Source organism: Vulpes lagopus, chromosome 15 (assembly GCF_018345385.1).
Source record: "Vulpes lagopus strain Blue_001 chromosome 15, ASM1834538v1, whole genome shotgun sequence".
Taxonomy (NCBI): domain Eukaryota; kingdom Metazoa; phylum Chordata; class Mammalia; order Carnivora; family Canidae; genus Vulpes; species Vulpes lagopus.
In genome coordinates, this window is record NC_054838.1 from 17,354,332 (window position 1) to 17,374,976 (window position 20,645).

Here is a 20,645-nt window from a genome sequence, read left to right on the forward strand (position 1 = left end):
CAGAGAGAGAGAGAGAGAGGCAGAGACATAGGCAGAGGGAGAAGCAGGCTCCATGCACTGGGAGCCCGATGTGGGATTCGATCCCGGGTCTCCAGGATCGCGCCCTGGGCCAAAGGCAGGCGCTAAACCGCTGCGCCACCCAGGGATCCCTCTCAGTCATCTTTCTGATACCCATAAGGGAATCACACTCTGAGTATACCCTTGCTGAAATTTATCCTGATCCTTTCTTTCTTTTTTTTTTTTTTTTTATCCTGATCCTTTCTAAATATGAAATTGTATTGAAGATTTTAACTTACTATTTGGCAGGCAAGTGCTTTGTTTTTGACTGGTTTTTATGTGTTTTGTTTTTTAACCTAGATTACCAGAGACTGATGACTGTGGCGGAGACAATTACAGCTCTCATGTTTCCTTTCCAGTGGCAGCATGTCTATGTCCCTATTCTCCCGGCTTCTCTCCTACATTTCTTAGATGCTCCTGTTCCATACCTGATGGGCTTGCATTCCAATGGCCTGGATGACCGGTCAAAGCTGGAGCTGCCTCAAGAGGTGAGAGGAATGTGGAACTTGGATCCTGGTGCCTCTGGCCCCAGTCTAGGATTGGAGAGAGAATGGCTTTGGGATGAGCCCAGGGTGGTATTGAGTTTATTTTCTTTAATTTTGAGGAACATAAATACCTTTTCAGGGGAAAAAAAAAACCCAACATTTAGCTTAGTTTATGTCATTGCAGAAATATTTGTCATCTTTATTATTATATAACATTACATACATTGTAAGCTCTGTGTTTATACTATCACGAATTGCCTTTTCCATATGTACTTTTTCAAGCACAGTATTTTATGTACTTTTCAAGACATTTCTTTTTTTTTTTTTTAAAGATTTTATTTATTTATTCATGATAGTTACACAGAGAGAGAGAGAGAGGCAGAGACACAGGCAGAGGGAGAAGCAGACTCCATGCAGGGAGCCCGACGTGGGATTCGATCCACAGTCTCCAAGATCATGCCCTGGGCTGAAGACTGTGCTAAACCACTGAGCCACCTGGGCTGCCCTAGGCCTCCAACTCTTGATCTTAGCTCAGGTCTTAAACTCAGGGGTGTGAATTCAAGCCCCTGACTCGGGCTCTGCACTAGGCATGGAGTCTACTTAAAAAAAAAAAAAAAAAAAAAGAAAGAAAAAAGAAATCTTTCCATTCTGTAACTTTAAATATACACAAGAGTAGCATAATGAATTCCTGTGTTCTTAACACCCAGCTTCAACAGTTATCATACACATTAAAGTGTATTTTACTTTCATACCTCTTACCCCTATTATTTTAAGGAAACCCCCCATAATATAATTTCATAATTACTTCATTAGCCAGACCAAGTATTAATAAGTAAGTGGATTTCTTTTGCAGGCCAAGTTTATTTGTGAAAGTTGACCTGATCATAGTGGTTCTTGTGGTGCTGAGCTAGCTTTGAAAATTTTCCTTGTTCAAGATAAAGAAGGCCATGAGAAAGTACTTTTCCTCTTGCTGTAATTAGGGCCTGCTCCTCTTTCCTGTTGTTTCAGATACCAAAAGAATTGATTAAAAACATGTATTTAGTTGTTTATTTCCTACTTTATTCTAAAACAGATTTAAAGCATGATTAAAATAAGATTGTTTTATTTTTTACTTCTCTAGAATTACCCAAAGAACTGTTCTACCTTTTTATGTCATTTTGTGGCTGGTATGAAACTACTTGGGAGAAGGGTTTTTATATTCTGAATTTTTTAGTTATTAGAAAGGCCTGGGAACAAGATTTTGGAATATACATACACTGGTGCTACATGGTTGTTTTCTCCCTCCATCAAAATGTTTATGGAGGGAGATTTTTGCCTAAGTGAGTAATATTAGTAAGGAGACTTCCTTCCAAAGAAGAGCACAGTCTCATGGAATTGGATCTGAGCCTCACTCATGTCATTGGGCATATCTGGGCAGCATCCTTGGTGAAATCCTGATAATTAGATCACACCTCTAATATTTACATTATAGTCAGATGCTTCTTTACTTTTTCTCTTTTGGTTTTAGGAGGAAAATGTCTTTCTTGTAGCTTTTTCCCTTTCTACCCCCTTTGCTGCTTTGCTTCTATAGAGCTTTGTGTTGCTTGGAATGGGACAAGATTAATTAAAGAAGAAAAGATCTAATTGATGGAGAAAATCATTGAGTTGGGGTATTAGGTTTTATATATATTTGCTTTACTGATAAATATTCATAAAAGATACATATCAGAGTTTGGAGAATGGAAACAAATGCATATTTAAATTGAAACCTCTTTATAATAAACCTAATGATCATTTTGTAAAGTCAGAATAACAACAAAAAGTGGTTGAAGGTAGAGAGCTTAAGAGGCATGCTACATACCAGTCTAAAAAGTAGGTCACTAGGCAAGAAGCCAGTTTTCTCAGCTTTATTTTCATCTTTGGCATCAGCTTTTCGTATATTTGGGGCAAGTTCTGTTCCATGTAGGATCCTTCAACATCATTCTTAGTGTGCCTCATGTGTGTGGGTGTATGAAGAGGCTGATAGGAGACCAGCAGTTTTCTTAATAGGGGACTCAATGGGACTGTTTGAGAAACCCAAAAGTTCACTCTGTTCTGGGTATTGAGGCCTCCACTTTTGCAGTATTCCCCATTGTTGCTATATCCTTTGCTTTTCCCTATGATCTGCTTGGGAAGACCAGTGACAATGGAACTGTGGAATACCTGTGCTTACTTAAACAATTCTAGGGTTTCAGAGTCCTACTTTATTCAGACTGTCCTTTTGAAGGTCACATATTTGTGTGGATTGTTGCTGGATATTTACCTTGATTTTTGGCAGATAACCTATAGAATATCCGAGCCTTGGGATGCTTGGGTGGCTCAGCAGTTGGGCATCTGCCTTTGGCCTAGGGCATGATCCCAGGATCTAGGATCAAGTCCCACATTGGGCTCCTTGTGGGGAGCCTACTTCTCCCTCGACCTATGTCTCTGCCTCTGTGTCTCTCATGAATGAATAAATAAAATCTTTAAAAAAAAAAAAAAGAATATTTGAGTCTGTGTAGTCCCTATCAGGAACTTTAGACTGGGGAGAACTTTCTCAAGGACTAAAGCACCATGAAAGATATGCATAATGAATGAAAACTAATAATATCTCTGAAAGACAACTTTGGGATGTCTCACAAGTTATATATATGTGTATATAATTTTTTTTTAAAGATTTGTAAGTAATCTCTACACCCAGTGTAGGACTCAAACTTATAATGCAGAGATCAAGAGTCACATGCTCTACTGACTGAGCCAGCCAGGAGCCCCATAGATGATATATGTTTCTAGTAAAAAAAGTTCTAACGGGGATCCCTGGGTGGCTCAGCGGTTTAGCGCCTGCCTTCGGCCCAGGGCGTGATCCTGGAGACCTGGGATCAAGTCCTGCATCAGGCTCCCTGGATGGAGCCTGCTTCTCCCTTTGCCTATGTCTCTGCCTCTCTCTCGCTCTCTCTCTTCCTCTGTCTCTGTCTCTGTCTCTCATGAATAAATAAATAAAATCTTAAAAAAAAATTCTAACAATGCACGGAAGTATAAAGAATAAAGTAAAAATGACTTTAGATTTTACCACCAAGAGATAACTCCTTTTAACATTTTGGTAGACATCCTGTGGTATCTTTACACTGCTCGGAGGCCATTTGAGGCAGAACTGGGGAAATTTACTTGGGCCTGCAAGGGTGCATCATCAGGGTAGTGTGGCAAGCTTGATTTATAAAAGGGACTTTCTCCAGAGGGATGGAGATTGTACATTTCCTAGATCCCTAAATCAGAATTCATTAGTTGCCGCCCCATCTTGGGGTATCAGAAGTCTGTGAAAAAGCCCTTTGTTCCTTTTTATACCAACGCATGAGCTCAGCTGTCCCTGAGCAAGGGAAAGTGCTGAGCTGCCTTTGTGAGGCATTCTTTGTCCTGTGCTTCTCTTTTGGGTTTCATTGTGTGAGTCCAGGAAGGAGGCATTTTGTCCACAGCTATGTCAGGGAAAGCAGGCAGAGGATATTAGAAGATGGTGTTACTTCTTTCTATCTTGGGTCCTTCTTTTTTTCCTACTGTTTTTTCTTTTTTTTTTCTTCAGGATACTCCTTCAGTAGCTTTTTCCCAGTAATGTTTATGTGGAGCTTCCCTTCAGTGAATAACATAGAGATAGACTAGAGATGAAACTGATTATGATTTGGTATTAGAAACACTCATGGCTGGGAAGGGGCACTGTGACTTCCTGCAGGAAAAGATTTGGGAGACTTTTTGGTATTTTGGGGATCCATGTGGTTATTATTACTTCAGAGCATCTAAGTCTTCCCATTGCCTCTCCCAACAAGGTAGGATTTAAATGAGTCTACACAGACTCAGGAACCCACTGATCATGTGGGTTTAGTGTCTCTTCTAGGTTACTTTTTGTCTCCCAAGTTATTTTGCAGGAGTTGGCTTCTTACCTGAGGAAAGGGGTGTATGAGGAGTTTGAGGTGGGCTTGCAAGTTGCTTCTGTTTGCCAGAACTTTTGGTGTGTGGGAGAAAATAGTGTGAGGCTATTGTATGAGGTTAGTATTTGAATGACCTCGTATTTCACTTTGCCTTCTCATCCTTACCTCCTTTAGCCCAACTCTGCAAAGAATGGCTAGTGGTATCTACTCGGAGGCTCCTGTCTTAATCTAGCCCATCTCCTAGGTGCCTAAGTTGCACACTCTCTTCTAGCTACCTCCTACCAGGAGTATATCTACAATATGTGGACATAGCATTTGGAGTTCATAAAATTCTTTACAGACATTCTGTATTTGGCTCACATCAGTGGGAGAAAAGCCAACTAAGGATTGTTGAGTGGATGCAGTTATTTTTAGATGCCTCTGTATTTCCAATTGGATAAACTGCTTTTTTTTTCTACAGAGAGGAGAACCAGTGGGGTAAATGATTGCATTGTGTGCCTCTGGTGGGTCATAGAACTTTGTTCTGTTAGCTGTATGGACAAGGCTTATGAGGCAGGTGATCTTCATGACTAAAGTTAATTGTCTTTGCTGTCTTTTTAAATGGCTTGATATGAAAGAATTTATAATTTTAGAATCTTAGGGGAACAAACAAGCCTGTTTTTAGGCGTTAAACATTTATTGGCTCTTTTTCTAGTCAAGGCTTAAACTTGTTACCCAGTGGAGGAACTCCAGAAAGTGAATTTTAAAGGGATTCTTCTAATTTTTATATCTCAGATATAGAAAATTTCTCTTTTTTTTACTTGTAGATTGGTAGATGGAATAGTTTATGCACCCGGCAAATGTTTGTTGAATGAATGCATGCTTGGACAAGTTAAATACGTGAAGTTTTGAGAGTTTGTGGAATAGTTATATTCAACTAGACTTATGTCATTGGTACAGGGAAAACTAGGAGGATCAGTGGATCAGCCCTTTGATATACAATAGAGGTACCATCCTAAAGGAGGGACTGTTAAATAATGGAGCTGGAAAAATTATTTGTCCAAAAGGGATAAAAGTAAAAGTATCATAACAAAATCAACTTGAGATGGATTAAGAAGTTATAAATATTACGAGCAAAAGTTTAAATCTTCTAAAGATAATAAGTACATTTCTGACCTTGGGTAAAGACTTTGTAAACAAGATACAGAAAGCACTATCCATAAAATAAAAGATTGATACATTTTTAGTAAGAGGCAAAAGATTTATGTGGTCTAAAGAGAAACTAGGGTATAAATTTGATTTTTTAAATTAAGAGAAAGGCATCTTAAATGAAAAGATATGATAAAAACTAGAAGATATGTAACACATATAACCTACAAAGAATTAGCATCAGAAGATTGTAAAGAACTTGTACAGACTAGTAGGATGATGAAAGCAACCCAGTAGAAAAATGAGCTAAAGACATGAATAAGGATTGCATAAAAATGCACATATTTTTCACTAGCAACCAGAGGAGTATAAATTAAATGCTCCAATTTCAGTGGCAAATTAAGAAATCTGATAGTACCAAGTTTTGGTAGGATTTTGATCAGTAGGATCACTAGATTGTTGGTAAAAATGTAAATTGTTATAACCACTTTGGACACAGCTAGGCATTATCTTTATGAAGTTGCACATTTGCATAGCTTACAACACAGTAATTCCACTCCTAGGATACACCCAATAGAAGATCTTGCATGTCCAAGAAACGTGTAAAAATGTAAAAGCAATAAATAGGAAAGAACTTAAATGCCCTTTAATGGGAAAATTGATAAATAAGCTGTGTTACATCCACACAGTGGAATATTATATAGGAATGAAAATGAATATCATATAACTACGTATAAGAAAATGGCTGACTCTTAGTAACCCAATGTTGAGTGAAGATAAGTAGTATAAAACTGCTTAAGGAATGGCAATCCTTTCATAAATTTAAAAAACAAGGAAACACTTAATGGCATATATATGTGATAAATTATAAAATGAAAGGCAAAAAGATAATAAATAGAGTTTTCTGAATCATAGTTGCCTGGGGATGGGAAGATGTAGGTTGGAGGGTGGGATTGGGGAAGAGTATATAGGTAGATAAAGTATTGGTAATGTTCTAGTTCTGGATTGCGCAGGGCAAAAAGGTTTTTATTTTATTTTATTTTATTATTTTATTTTTTTCAAAAAGGTTTTTAGATTGTCCCCAGAAAGTCTTCAGTTTATATTCCTAATATCAGTGTATGAGATGTTTGTTTTATAGTAATTTGGCCAGCATTGGACTTTAGAGATCTTGTATCTTTGCCAACCCAGTAGCTGAAAAATATTTTGTCTGAATTTCTTGGATTATTAGCAAAATTGAACATCTTTTCATACACACACACACACACACACACACACATATATTTAAACCTTTATTTATTTGAGAGAGACAGTGTGTAAGCAGGGGGGAGAGGCAGAGGGAGAGGAAGAATCCTCAAGCCGATTCCCTGCTGAATGTGGAGCCTGATGCGGGGCTGTATCCCAGGACCCTGCGATCATGACCTGAGCCAAAATCAAGAGTCCGTTGCTTAACTGACTGAGCCACCTAGGCACCCCCATCTTTTCATATATTGGAAAAATTAATTAACTGAAAGTTCTGTGTTTTCCTTCCATAACGAGTTCCCACTTTTCAATTGGGTGAATTATGTTTGTTTCAATGATTATTTCTTTGGTTATTAGCCTTGAGTTATTTATGACAATTACTGTTTCCTATATTGTTTATCTTTTAATTTTTTTATGGCAGTATTTACCTTTTTTGGCTTTTAGTCTTGTATAAAGTTTAGAAAGCCCAACTCTACCTTAAGATAGAGCAGTAATCTTTTATAGTTTTGTTAATGCTTTTGTGGGTTTATTTAACTTACTAAACTTTTTGTTATGGGGAACATGAATACAGGTAAGAGTATAGAAGCTAGCATTCATCATTCTATGATAATCATCAACTCATGGCTGCTCTTCTTTCTGTATCATCTTCCCTCTCCCCACTCACCCTACTGGATTATTTTGAAATAAGTCTCACACAGCATTATTATGTTTTTCAAATATATTCAGTATCTACCTCTAAAAGATACTCTTTTTAGGAAAATAAAGTGGTTTTATTTTTTATATTTAAATCTTTAGTCTATCTCAAGTTTATTTTTGAGTATGGTATTCTATTTTAATATTTCTAAATGTACAGTCATCTGACCTGAAAACATTTATTGAATGATCCATCCATGATGAGTCTGTTCAAGACTTTTCTTTTCCAGCAGATTATTTTGTTTGTATTAGAATCTAGTAAGGCAGTTGTTTTCTCAAAATTTTCTTGGCTATTTTATTCTTTCAGGCAAGATTCAGAATTAATTCATCAGGCACTGTTAGAAAAAAAAAAAGTCTTTCTGGAATTTTGAAAAAAATTTATATTAAATTTACAAATAAAGTTTTAATTTTAATAAATAGGTGCTGAATATTTATGTCATCACAGAATCCACTGCTCTCTAAGATAAGTTTTTATCTCTCTCACTTTTTTTTTTTTTTAGATTTTATTTATTTATTCATGAGAGACAGAGAGAGAGGCAGAGACACAGGCAGAAGGAGAAGCAGGCTCCATGCAGGGAGCCTGATGCAGGCCTCGGTCCAGGGACTCCAGGATCATGCCCTGGGCTGAAGGCAGGCACTAAACCTCTGAGCCACCTAGGGATCCCCTGTTTTTCTCTCTTTGTTTCCATTTTATAACTGAGGAGACAGAATCAGAAAGGTTAAGTAAGTTTTCCTAGAAAGTGGCAGGGGAAGATTAGAACTCAGGTCTATTTCCTTCCTGAGCCCCACCTTCTTTATACGGTATCTCATACATGCCAATTTCAGATATTTCCTCTTCTTTTTCTTGTTCATTATCCTTTCTAAAGCTTTAATGCTCTTAATGCTCTGGAGTTGTTCACCCTCATCTTGTTTTGACTGCCAGGCTAACCTCTGCTTTGTGGATATTGACAACCACTTCATTGAGCTGCCAGAGGACCTGCCTCAGTTTCCCAACAAGTTGGAGTTTGTCCAGGAAGTCTCTGAGATCCTCATGGCATTTGGCATTCCCCCTGAAGGGAACCTTCATTGCAGCGAGAGTGCCTCCAAGCTGAAGAGGCTCCGGGCCTCTGAGCTTGTCTCTGACAAGAGGAATGGGAACATCGCAGGCTCCCCTTTGCATTCCTATGAGCTCCTGAAGGAGAATGAAACTATTGCCCGGCTGCAGGCCTTGGTCAAGAGGACTGGGGTGAGCCTGGAAAAGGTAAGATGTTATATATGAGTTTGTGACAGATTTGGTCTGTATGAGGGGGCTATCCTGGTGCAATACAGTGTGAAATGAGAAAGCACCTAGTTCAGGGCAAGACTTATTTGTGAGCAGTGGAAGAATGCTTTTGGATGGAAGATTCTGGCAAACATTATCTTAGTAAATGTTACTTAAATCTAAGTTTGGATAGCTTCTTACCAGGGCGTCAGGAGGACCTGCTGTCATTCTTTGTGAACACTACAGTAGAGTGACTTGAAGGGATGACGGTGGTAACCTTTGTATTCAGACCTCTTTCACATCCAATGCCCTTTGAGTTTCACAGCAACCTACAGCATGCAGAGCAGGTATTGTTAAACGCTGTTTTATCACTCAAGAAACTAAGGCTTGGAGAGCTTGAGTGTTTAGCCCAAGATTAAATGCCTAGGTAGTGGCTGAGTGGAGGCTGGATCCTAGTCCTTCTGAATGCTAGTCCTGTGCTTTTTCTGGGATGAAATTAGCTTTCTATCTCCTGACTTTGATGAGACTGTTAACTTTGTGTAGTTTTTTTACCCATCTGTTCACCCTCCCCCATTCTCACTGTTACTTTTATAAATTATAAGCAGAATGGGCTGATATAATCAGTTGTTGGGCTATTTTTTTAGTTAAGTATGAAACATCTCATTTTCCTGTTCTATTTAGTTAGTAAAGGAGATATTTTAAAAAAATCATGGCTAAAGGGGAACAGAGAGAGATTTAGAGAGGTTAAAACAGACACAGTAAGGAAAAAATCTTAGGGAGAAAGATAAGGACAGTGATGTGGGGGAGAAAATCAAAGAAATGAAAGGAGAACCAGAGTTTGATTTTGTTGCTTTCTTTGCCTTATCATTTTCTCATTGACTTACCATATTTCTTCCTTTCCCTGACCCTTGAGATAAGTAGCAGCTTTTCCTCTATTGTTGAGTCACTTTTTTTGCCCATAATGATCTTTCTACTATCATTGAGTTCCTGGGTACCTACAGATGCCAATACCCTCGTTTTCCTGTATCAGAATTCCTTTCCTTTTCTCTTCTTCTCTTTTTTTCTCTTTTGTTTCTTTTCTGCATTTGCTGTGAAGTAAGTGATCACTGCAGGGCTACCCCGGGAGTGTTGGGGGGGGCGGGACAGATGACTTGCATTTTGGGGGGATAAAGAGAAAGCTTATGTTTTCAGCTGTTGTTTCTTTTTTTGTAGCTGGAAGTACGTGAAGACCCCAGCAGCAATAAGGATCTGAAGGTTCAGTGTGATGAGGAAGAACTCAGAATTTACCAGCTAAACATTCAGATCCGTGAAGTTTTTGCAAATCGTTTCACTCAGATGTTTGCAGACTATGAGGTGTTTGTCATTCAGCCCAGCCAGGATAAGGAGTCCTGGTTTACCAACAGGGAGCAGATGCAAAACTTTGATAAAGTGAGTAATCGTGTTCGGTAGGTGGTGAGGAATGAGAACCTGCCAGAGCTTCTGGGTTGGATTTATCTGAAGATGCGTTTTCTTTCATTGTATTATGTACCGAAACAAGTTCATGGTCCTTCTGATGAAATATGAAATCTTGTTTTAGAACAGAGTGCTTGTTGTTACTAACAGGTTACTTACCTTTAGTCAGAGAGCTCCTTTGGGCTAAGGTGCATATGCAGGTTGAACATCAAGATTCTGGGAAGAAGAAAAAAAGATTCTGGGAAGATTGGTTGCCATAGTAGGTTACCTGAGTAAGTTTGAGCTAGTGTGTCAGAGTTTCAGAGTATCTGATATTATATGTGGTAAAAAAAACAATGAAGAGATTTTGCTGTTTGCTTTTCATAAAGACCTAGGAAACCTCAGGAAACCTAGGAAAAAATTAACCTACTGGATCCCTTGGGTGTGTTACCTTTGCTGGTCAAGGCTGATTTACCTGCTTTTCTCTCCTTTTCCATGACTTTGTTCCCTTTCGGTCTCACCAGGCATCTTTTCTATCAGACCAGCCTGAGCCATATCTGCCCTTCCTCTCAAGATTCCTAGAGACCCAGATGTTTGCTTCTTTCATTGACAACAAAATCATGTGTCATGACGATGATGATAAAGACCCAGTGCTCCGGGTATTTGATTCTCGAGTAGATAAGATCAGGCTGTTGAATGTTCGGACACCTACTCTCCGCACATCCATGTACCAGAAGTGTACCACTGTGGATGAAGCAGGTGAGACTTTTTTGGTGCTGTACTTGCCTTTTGGATTATGTCACTAGAGTGTCCCTGTTCCTAAACATGCCAGCTTCTTTCCCTCTTTCTGTTTCTGCATAAATTATTCCCATTGCCTTCCTCTTTTTTGCCTGGCAGACTACTTCTACTTTAACACTGTATCTGGGATGCCTGAGTAGCTCAGTGGTTGTTCATATCTGCCTTCGGCTCAGGATGTGATCCTAGAGTCCTGGGGTCGAGTCCTACATTGAGTTTCCTACGTGGAGCCTGTTTCTTCTCCCTCTGCCTATGTCTCTGGCTCTCTCTCTGTGTCTCTCATGAATAAATAAATAAAATCTTAAAAAAAAAAAATAACAGGAGGGGATCCCTGGGTGGCTCAGCAGATTAGCACCTGCCTTTGGCCCAGGGTGCAATGCTGTAGTCCCGGGATCGAGTCCCGCATCAGGCTCCCGACATGGAGCCTGCTTCTTCCTCTGCTTGTGTCTCTGCCCCCCCCACCCCCCCAGTGTCTATCATGAATGAATAAATAAATCTTTAAAAAACAAAACAAAACACTGTGTCGTTAGGAATGAGTCCTGCTATAAGTAATAGAAAATCTAATCAGCTTTTGGTTAGACAGATGGGGTTATTTTTCTCAAATTACTAACAAGTGCAGAATTGTGGTTTTTGGTGTTGGCTCAGTTGTTTAACAGTGTAATCAAGAACTGAGACTCTATCTTTTCATTCGGTTATCCTTAGTATATTGACTTTTATATTCATACTTGTTGTCTCGTGGTTATAAGAGGCTTTTTATGTTTACATTCAAGGCAAGAAGAGGGGAAGATTGTTGCCAGTGATATTTTCCCTCTTGTATCAGAAAACAAAAGCTATCCCAGAAATTCCCAACAATTTCCGTTGTCTCATAGGCCACAACCATGTTATATGACCATCCATAAGTGCAAAGGAAGCTATGAAAGTGAATATTGAACTGGGTGTAATGTTACCCAGAACAGTACTGAGGCTCTACCAGCAAGAAAGAAAGGATAAATGAGTTATGATTAGGCACTTGACAGTGTTTGCTGCAAAAACTTAACTGAAATGTCTCTTCCTCTTTGGAGCCTTTTCTGATGACCTCAGGCTGAGTCAGTGGATTCCCCCTCTGCTCCTGTGGTGCTTTGTCCTTGTGTCTTCTCTCTAATCTCTATTTGTTTGCACTGTCATTATTAGAGAACAGTTTAAGAGCAGAGACTATTCAGTTTCTTGCCCTCAGTCTGCTAGCATTGGCCCAGTGCATAGATGTTAAAAGTTGTTTCCTACATGCATGATTGAAAACACCTTTTTGTTTGCAGAGGCCCTATCTAGGTCAGTTTAGCTAGAGAATAGTCTCATTTAAGGTGTCAGATTAAGTAGCGTGATTACTTCCTTGTGGGTTGTTTAGTGTCCTCCTTTAGCCTGTTTGTATATTTTGTTCATTCATTTACTAAATAGTATAATATCTGTTATATGCTCAATTGGTAAGTGTATCAACAAATATTTACTGGGTGAATGAATGTACCAGGTATTTTTCTAGGTTTTGAAGATGAAACTGGTGACATTTTTTTTTTTTAAGATTTTATTTATCTTAAAGAGAGAGGGTGAGTGTGTGTGTGTGTGTGTGCACAAGAGCGTGGGGAAGAGCAGAAGGAGAGGGAGTGGGAGAGAAAAAGAATTGCAAGCTGACTCTGCACTGAGCATGGAGCCCAGTGGGGAGCCCAGTCTCATGACCCTGAGATCATGACCTGAGCCGAAATGAAGAGTCGAAGTTACCTTACTTAGCCACCCAGGCACCCCAAAATTGGTGACAATTTGGACAAAGTCCAGTCTTCATCAAAATCATATTCTCTAGCTGTCTGTCTTTACCTTTTAGCTCTTATTCCAGGCCTTTATTAAGATGACAGTCCTCTTGGTTAAGGCTTTAGGACATGTTGCTTATGTAAGTGGATTACTCTAACATAGTTATTATTGGCTCCTGGAACACATCAGGCTTCGTATTGCTTAACCCTGCCTAATATTTTGGTTCTAGGAAGTTTGACAGAGATTTTTTTTTTTAAAGAGGGTCAGTTTACAGAAACATCTCCCAAGCCATCAGTTTAAATCAGGACTTCCCAATCTTTTCATGTTGTGCTGCATTTGAAAATGATGTATATGATTCACTGGAATAAAGGGAGGGATTTGCTTATAGCTAGAGGCTATAAAGCAAGAAGCTCTAGTCACTTGAGGCCTTGCGCATCAGCCACAAGGGTCTAGGCAATCAATTCGCAGCCCATCTATAATCCATTTGTTGAAAGCCAAACACTGCAGCATGCTGATTTGAATTACTCTGGTCTCAATTGTGGCCAGGGCACGTGTTCTAATGGGTCCTCCTTTGTACGACTCATTTTTAGGAAAATGGGTCACAGACCCCTTGGCAACTCTGTGCTTTGCTCCTAGGAATAATGGCAATATTTTAGGTATGCTCCTGAGAGATGTACTCCAAATATGCTAGAGTAGGGTTTTTGCCACTGGCCTCAGATCCCTGGCTAGTTTAGTCACCTCATCCCATCTCACACCTCAGCTTCTTGAAGCAACCTGTTTGGAAAATGGTAAAAACAGAACTAAGGGGATCCCTGGGTGGCGCAGCGGTTTAGCGCCTGCCTTTGGCCCAGGGCGTGATCCTGGAGACCCGGGATCGAATCCCGCATCGGGCTCCCGGTGCATGGAGCCTGCTTCTCCCTCTGCTTGTGTCTCTGCCTCTCTCTCTCTCTCTCTCTCTCTCTCTCTCTCTCTGTGACTATCATGAATAAATTAAAAAAAAAAAAAACAGAACTAAAAGGATCTTTTTGGAGATCCTTTAAAATGCTGCATTTAAAGGGGATCTTGATGGCAATCAGTTCTCACTGACTAATTTTATAGATAAAGGTGTTTTTTTGATTCACCATTCTATCTGCAAGGCCTGGAATAGCACCTGGCATATTTTATTTTTTTATTTTTATATTTTTAAAGATTTTATTTATTTATTCATGAGAGGCACACACAGAGAGAGAGGCAGAGACACAGGCAGAGGGAGAAGCAGGCTCCATGCAGAGAGCCCAACGTGGGACGGAGCTCCAGGATCATGCCCTGGGCTGAAGGCGGTGCTAAACTGCTGAGGCACTGGGGCTGCCCTCTGGCACATTTTAGACACTGAATAAATTCTCTGAATGAGAGTAAGATTGGGAGGAAGTGAGGGAGGCCCAAAGAGAGAAGGTGACTTGACCTAGGATAACATCAAGTCCCAAAGGCTGAGATATTTTTATATGACTAGGAAATACCAGGAGAGTTACCAGCTTTTTTGGTTCTTACTCCTTTTTTTTTTTTTTTTTAATTGGCTGGCTTGACTCATGATCCACACCAACCTAGAGGTACTGCAAACATGAGGGCAGGAGGTGCTCTGAGAAGCAAAGTGCACGTGAGCCTGTTTCTCCTCTCAACTTGCAGGCAGGCTCCCACAGATTGGTCTAAGATAAGAACCCTTCAGGGCTCACTGTAGTCACAGGTGGGGACCTGCCTTATTCTTTAAAATTTTTGAAAACTTTGGCTCAGGTTGTGATCTCGTGGTCTTGGGATTGAGCCCAATGTTGGGCTCCCTGCTCAGCAGAGAAGTCAGCTTGCCCCTCCTCTGGCTTGTGCTCTGTCCATCTGTCTCTCTCAAAATCTTTAAAAATATTTTTTGAAGTATAATTGATATAAGAAAACTGCACATACTTAAAGTTTTGGTATATGTATACATTTACATCAAGAACAAGCAAATACATTCATTATTTTCAGAAGTTTCCTCATGGCCTTTTGTAATACCTCCATCCTGTCCCGTCCCCATCCTCCCCCCAAATGCTGAGGCAACCAGTGCTATGATATGTGTTATTTTCTAGAATTTTATATAAATGGAATCACACTGTATTTTCTTTTCTTTTCTTTTCTTTTCTTTTCTTTTCTTTTTCTTTTTCTTTTTCTTTTTCTTTTTCTTTTTCTCTTTCTTTTTCTTTTAGTCTGGCTTCTTTTACTCCGCATCATTATTTTGAGGTTCATTCATGTTCCCTTTATTGCTGAGTAGTATTCCATTGTATAGATATTGCTGCAGTTTGTTTTATTTACCTGATGGTGGGCATTTGGGCTATGAACATTTGTTTACATGTTTTCCTTTCCCTTGTATAAATACCTAGGAATGGAAGGACTGGATCATGTGATATTTGTATGTTGACTTTTTTTAAAGAAACTCACAAATTGTCTTTCAAAGTGTTTGGTTGTAATTTTATATTCCCATTAGCAGAGTATGGGAGTTACAGTTCCTCTACCTTGTTGCCAACATTTGGTATGGTTAGTCTTCAATTTTAGCTATTCTAATAGGTTTGTAGTAATATCTCATTGTATTTTTGATTTGGGTGTTCCTGATGACTAATGGTGTTGAACATTTTTCCATCGCTCATTTGCCATTCATCATTTCATCTTTTCTGGTGAAGTGTCTTCCCTCTCCCCTCTTTTGGGCTTGTTTGTTTTCTTTTTATTGAGTTTTAAAAGTTGTTTATATATTCTGGTTACAAGTCCTTTATCAGACAGATGATTTGCATATATTGCCTTACTCTGTGGCTTGTCTTTTTGTTTTCTTAACAGTGGTTTTTAAAGAACAATGTTTTAAATTTTGATGAGGACAGGATCCCTGGGTGGCGCAGCGGTTTGGCGCCTGCCTTTGGCCCAGGGCGCGATCCTGGAGACCCGGGATCGAATCCCACATCGGGCTCCCGGTGCATGGAGCCTGCTTCTCCCTCTGCCTGTGTCTCTGCGCCTCTCTCTCTCTCTCTCTCTCTGTGACTATCATAAGAAAAAAAAAAAAAATAAACATTTAAATTTTGATGAGGACAGCCCGGGTGGCTCAGCGTATTAGCGCCACCTTCAGCCCAGGGCCTGATCCTGGAGACCCGGGATCGAGTCCCACTTTGGGCTCCCTGCATGGAGCCTGCTTCCCCCTCTGCCTGTGTCTCTGCTTCTCTCTCTCTCTCTCTCTCTCTCTGGGTCTCTCATTAATAAATAAATAAAATCTTAAAAAAATTTTTGATGAGGCCTAATTTATCAGTTTTCAAAAAATGGATCAAATCTTTAAAAAAAAAATGGGGTGGGACGGGACGCCTGGGTGGCTCAGTGGTTGAGCGTCTGTCTGCCTTTGGCTCAGGTCATGATCCTGGGATGCTGGGATCCAGTCCTGCATTGGGCTCCCTGCAGGGGACTGGCTTCTCCCTCTGCCTGTGTCTCTGCCTCACTCTCTTGGTCTTTCATGAATAAATAAATAAAATATTTTTAAAAAATTGGGATGTTTGCCTGGCTTTGTTGGTAGAGCAGGAGACTCTTGGTCTCAGGTTTGTGAGTTTGAGCCCCATGTTGGGTGTAGAGATTACTTAAAAAATAAAATCTCTAGGAAAAAAACAGGTTATACTTTTGGTATTATACGTAAGAAATTTTTGCCCTATCCAAGGTCATAGATTTTTTTTTCTCTATAATTCTTTCTAAAAGTTTTATATTGTCAGGCTTTATATTTAAGTCTATGATCCATTTCAATTTTTATAGATGCATAAGCTAAGAATCTAAGTTCGTTTTTTCCATGTGGATATCTACTTGTTCCAGTGTCATATGTTGTAATAACTAGCCCTTTCTCCAGTGAATTGTCTTCTAACCTTTGTTAAAATATTGCTCTATATACGTGTGAGTCTATTTCTAGATTCTGTGTTCTGTTTCATTAATCTTTTAGTTTATATTTATATCAGTACCACACTGTCTGGATTACTGTAGTTTTGTATGAAATCTTGAAGTTAGGTAATGTTAGTCCTCCAACTTTATTCTTTTTCAAAGTTGCTTTGACTATTCTGGGTTCTTTGTTATATATATATGATCAGCTTATCAGTTTTCACAAATAAACTTTAGAGATTTTGATTGAAATTGCCTTGAATCTATAGATCAATTTAGAGAGATTTGACACCTTAACATTACTGAGTTCTCTCTTCCATGGGGTGGCATATTTCTCCATTTATTTAGGTCTTCTTTAATTTCTCTCAGTGTTATGTAGTTTTCAGTGTGCAAGTTTTACATGTCTTTTGTCAGATTTATTTATTTGTCAGAAATTTTAATTTCTGATTGTTCTTTGCTAAGATATAGAAATACAGTAGAGTTCTGTATATTGATATGTGCCCTGCAACCATATTATTATTTCTAGTAGTTTTTTGTACATTCTAGCAGATTTTTCTACATAGGTAATCATATTACTTGTAAATAATTATAGCTTTACTTTTTCCTTTCTAATCCAGATGCCTTTTATTTCTTTATCTTGCCGTGTTGCACTGGCTAGAATCTTTACTATAGTGTCAAATAGACATGGTGATAGTGGACATTGTTGTCTTAGTCCTGATTTTAGGGGAAAACATTCACCATTAAGTATGATGGGTTTTTCATTGGATATAATTTTTTTTTTAAAGATTTATTTATTTATTTATTTAGAGAGTGCATAAGCACTTAGCAGGGAGAGAGAGAATCTCAAGCCAACTCCCCACTGAGCTCAAAGCTTGACATGGGGCTCAATCTCACTACCTTGAGATCATGACCTGCACTGAAATCAGCAGTTGGATGTTCAACCGACTGAGCCACCCAGGTGCCCCTCAGTGGATATCTTTTAATAGATGAATGTTTGTTTCTGTTACTAGTTTACTGAGAGTTTTTATCAGAAGTGAATGTTGTGTTTTGTCAGATGCTTCTTCTGCATCTATTGAAGTAATTATATGGTTATTAAATATAGTTTTTTAATTTGGTGAATGACATTCATTGATTTTTGAATGTGTAAATCAACTTGCATTCCTGAAATAAACTGTACTTGGTCATGATGTATTATCCTTTTTACATATTGTTGGGTTGGGTTTACTAAAATTTTGTTTAGAATTTTTACATGTATGTTCATGAGGGATATTGGTTCATAGTTGTTTTTGGTAATATCTTGGTCTCATTTTTTTTTCCGTTGGTCTAATTTGGTATCAGGATAAGAATGAATGAATGAATGAATAAATAAATAATTAATTAATTAATATATTAGAATATATAAGAATAAATAAAGCCAATAAGTTGGCAAAAATTCTCTCCTCTTCAGTTTCCTGGGAGACCTCTACGTGTTTGGCAAATTCATCAGTGAAGCCATCTGGGCCTAGAGTTTTTTGTTTGTTTATTTTTTAAGATTTTATTTTTTCATCAGAGACATAGAGAGGGAGGCAGAGACACAGGCAGAGGGAGAAACAGGCTCCCTGCAGGCAGCCTGATGCAGGACTCAATCCCCAGACTGTGATCACTCCCTGAGCTCAAGGCAGACACCTAACCACTGAACCACCCAGGCATCACTGGGCCTGGAGTTTTTTATGGGAAGGTTTTATTTTTATTTTTTATTTTTTTATTTTTTAAAGATTTTATTTATTTATTCATGAGAGACACAGAGAAAGAGAGAGAGGCAGAGACACAGGCAGAGGGACAAGCAGGCTCCATGCAGGGAGCCGGACATGGGACTTGATCCCGGGTCTCCAGGATCAGGCCCTGGGCTGAAGGCCACGCTAAACTGTTGAGCCACCCGGGCTGCCCTATGGGAAGGTTTTAAACTACAGATTCAGGGGCACCTGGCTGGCTCTGTTGGTAGAGCAAGCAACTCTTACTCTTAAGGTTGTGAATTCAAGCCCCACATTGGATATGGAGCCTACCTGAAAAAATTAAAAAATAAGCTACAGATTCAATTTTAAAAATAGATATTTTTAAAAATATCTATTTATATTATCTATTTCTTTTCTTTTTTTTTTTATTATTTATGATAGTCACAGAGAGAGAGAGAGAGAGAAAGAGGCAGAGACACAGGCAGAGGGAGAAGCAGGCTCCATGCACCGGGAGCCCGACATGGGATTCGATCCCGGGTCTCCAGGATCGCGCCCTGGGCCAAAGACAGGCGCTAAACCGCTGCGCCACCCAGGGATCCCTATTATCTATTTCTTGAATGAGCTTTCACAATTTGTGTTTTTCAAGGAGTTTCTGCATTTAACCTATTTTTATTTTATTTTTTATTTTTATTCATTTATTTTTTTAAAAGATTTTATTTATTTGTTCATGGGAGACAGAGAGAGAGAGGGAGAGAGGCAGAGACACAGGCAGAGGGAAAAGCAGGCTCCATGCTGGGAGCCCGATGTGGGACTCAATCCCAGGACTCCAGAATCATACCCTGGTCCGAAGTCAGCAGCTAAACCCCAGAGCCACCCAGGGATCCCCATATTTTTATTTTTTTAAAGATTTTACTTATTTATTCATGAGACACACAGAGAGAGACAGAGGCAGAGATACAGGCAGAGGGAGAAGCAGGCTCCATGCAGGGAGCCCGATGTGGGACTCGATCCTGGGTCTCTAGGATCACAGCCTGGGCTGAAGGCAGCGCTAAGCCGCTGAGCCATCCGGGCTGCCCCTTAACCTACTTTTAAATTTATTGGCATTAAATTATTTATAATATTCCATTATTAATATCTGAAGAATCTGTAGCAATGTCACCTCTATCATCCCTGATACTGTTAACTTGTCTGCCTTTTTATCCTGACCAGACTTTTTTAAAATTAGTGTTACTGATTTTCTGAAAGAACCAGTGTTTGGATTTATTAATTTTCTCTGATTTCATTGATTTTACTCTGGCCTTTATTATTTCCTTTCTTGTATTTACTCTGGATTTAATTTCTTTGTCTTTTTCTGGTTTCTTTAGGTGGAAGCTGAGGTCATTGGTTTGAGACCTTTGTCAAAAATAGGCATTTAGTGCTATAAATATCCTTTCGAGTAATATTTTAATGACATGCTGATATTTTGTGTTTCATCTTTATTCAGTTTAAAAATACTTTCTGATTTATTTTTTTTAGCCATGAGTTTTACATAGAAGTGTATTATTTAGTTTTAAGATGTTATTATTGATTATTGTGGTCAGAGGATGTACTTTTTATGATTCACATGATCTTAAATGTATTGAGACTTACTTTACAGCTTAGAATATGGTATATTTTTTAAAATTTAAAAAAATACTTGACTTATTTTTGTTGTTGTTCTCATCCAGAGAAAGCAATTGAACTGCGTCTGGCAAAAATCGACCATACTGCGATTCATCCCCATTTACTTGATATGAAGATTGGACAAGGGAAGTATGAGCCGGGCTTTTTCCCTAAGTTGCAGTCTGATGTACTTTCCACTGGGCCAGCCAGCAACAAGTGAGTCAACCCCAAGGATCCAGCTCCTTAACCAGGTGATGAGAGTTATCCAGTATCTGGGTCTGAGCTGATAGATGATTTGTAAAGCAAATATGGAAAAGACCCAGAATGTCCAGGTTGTTCGCTTGTTTGAACAGGAAAACAGGTGACAAAGATGACTAGTGCCTGTCTCTACTCTGCAAATTGGGATAGCTCCACATGCCCAGAAACTGTGAAAAGCGAGACTGTAGATAGGTTACAATCATCTCTCGACTAAATCCCATACCATACCTGGCATCGTGTCTTCAGTAAGTGGTAATTGAAATAATTGGAGACTGAACTAAAAGTAGATACTTTAGCAGGGTTGCTCTTTTGTAGTTATTTTGAAGATGAGTATATCAAAGCCCAGACGGTGTTGAACGAGTATAGTTTTGGATCTGCA

The 20,645-nt window shown here is 39.0% G+C and overlaps 1 protein-coding gene across 3 annotated transcripts in view; it reads left to right on the plus strand.

The window, feature by feature from the left end:
• Positions 1-20,645, plus strand: part of DENND5A (DENN domain containing 5A) — a 109,233-nt gene that overhangs the window by 56,560 nt on the left and 32,028 nt on the right. For all 3 annotated transcript variants that reach the window (XM_041730086.1, XM_041730088.1, XM_041730087.1), the window contains 5 exons: positions 358-545; positions 8,439-8,756; positions 9,969-10,184; positions 10,712-10,946; positions 20,074-20,224. In XM_041730086.1, coding sequence (XP_041586020.1) covers positions 358-545; positions 8,439-8,756; positions 9,969-10,184; positions 10,712-10,946; positions 20,074-20,224 — 1,108 coding nt within the window. The remainder of the gene's footprint in view (positions 1-357; positions 546-8,438; positions 8,757-9,968; positions 10,185-10,711; positions 10,947-20,073; positions 20,225-20,645) is intronic.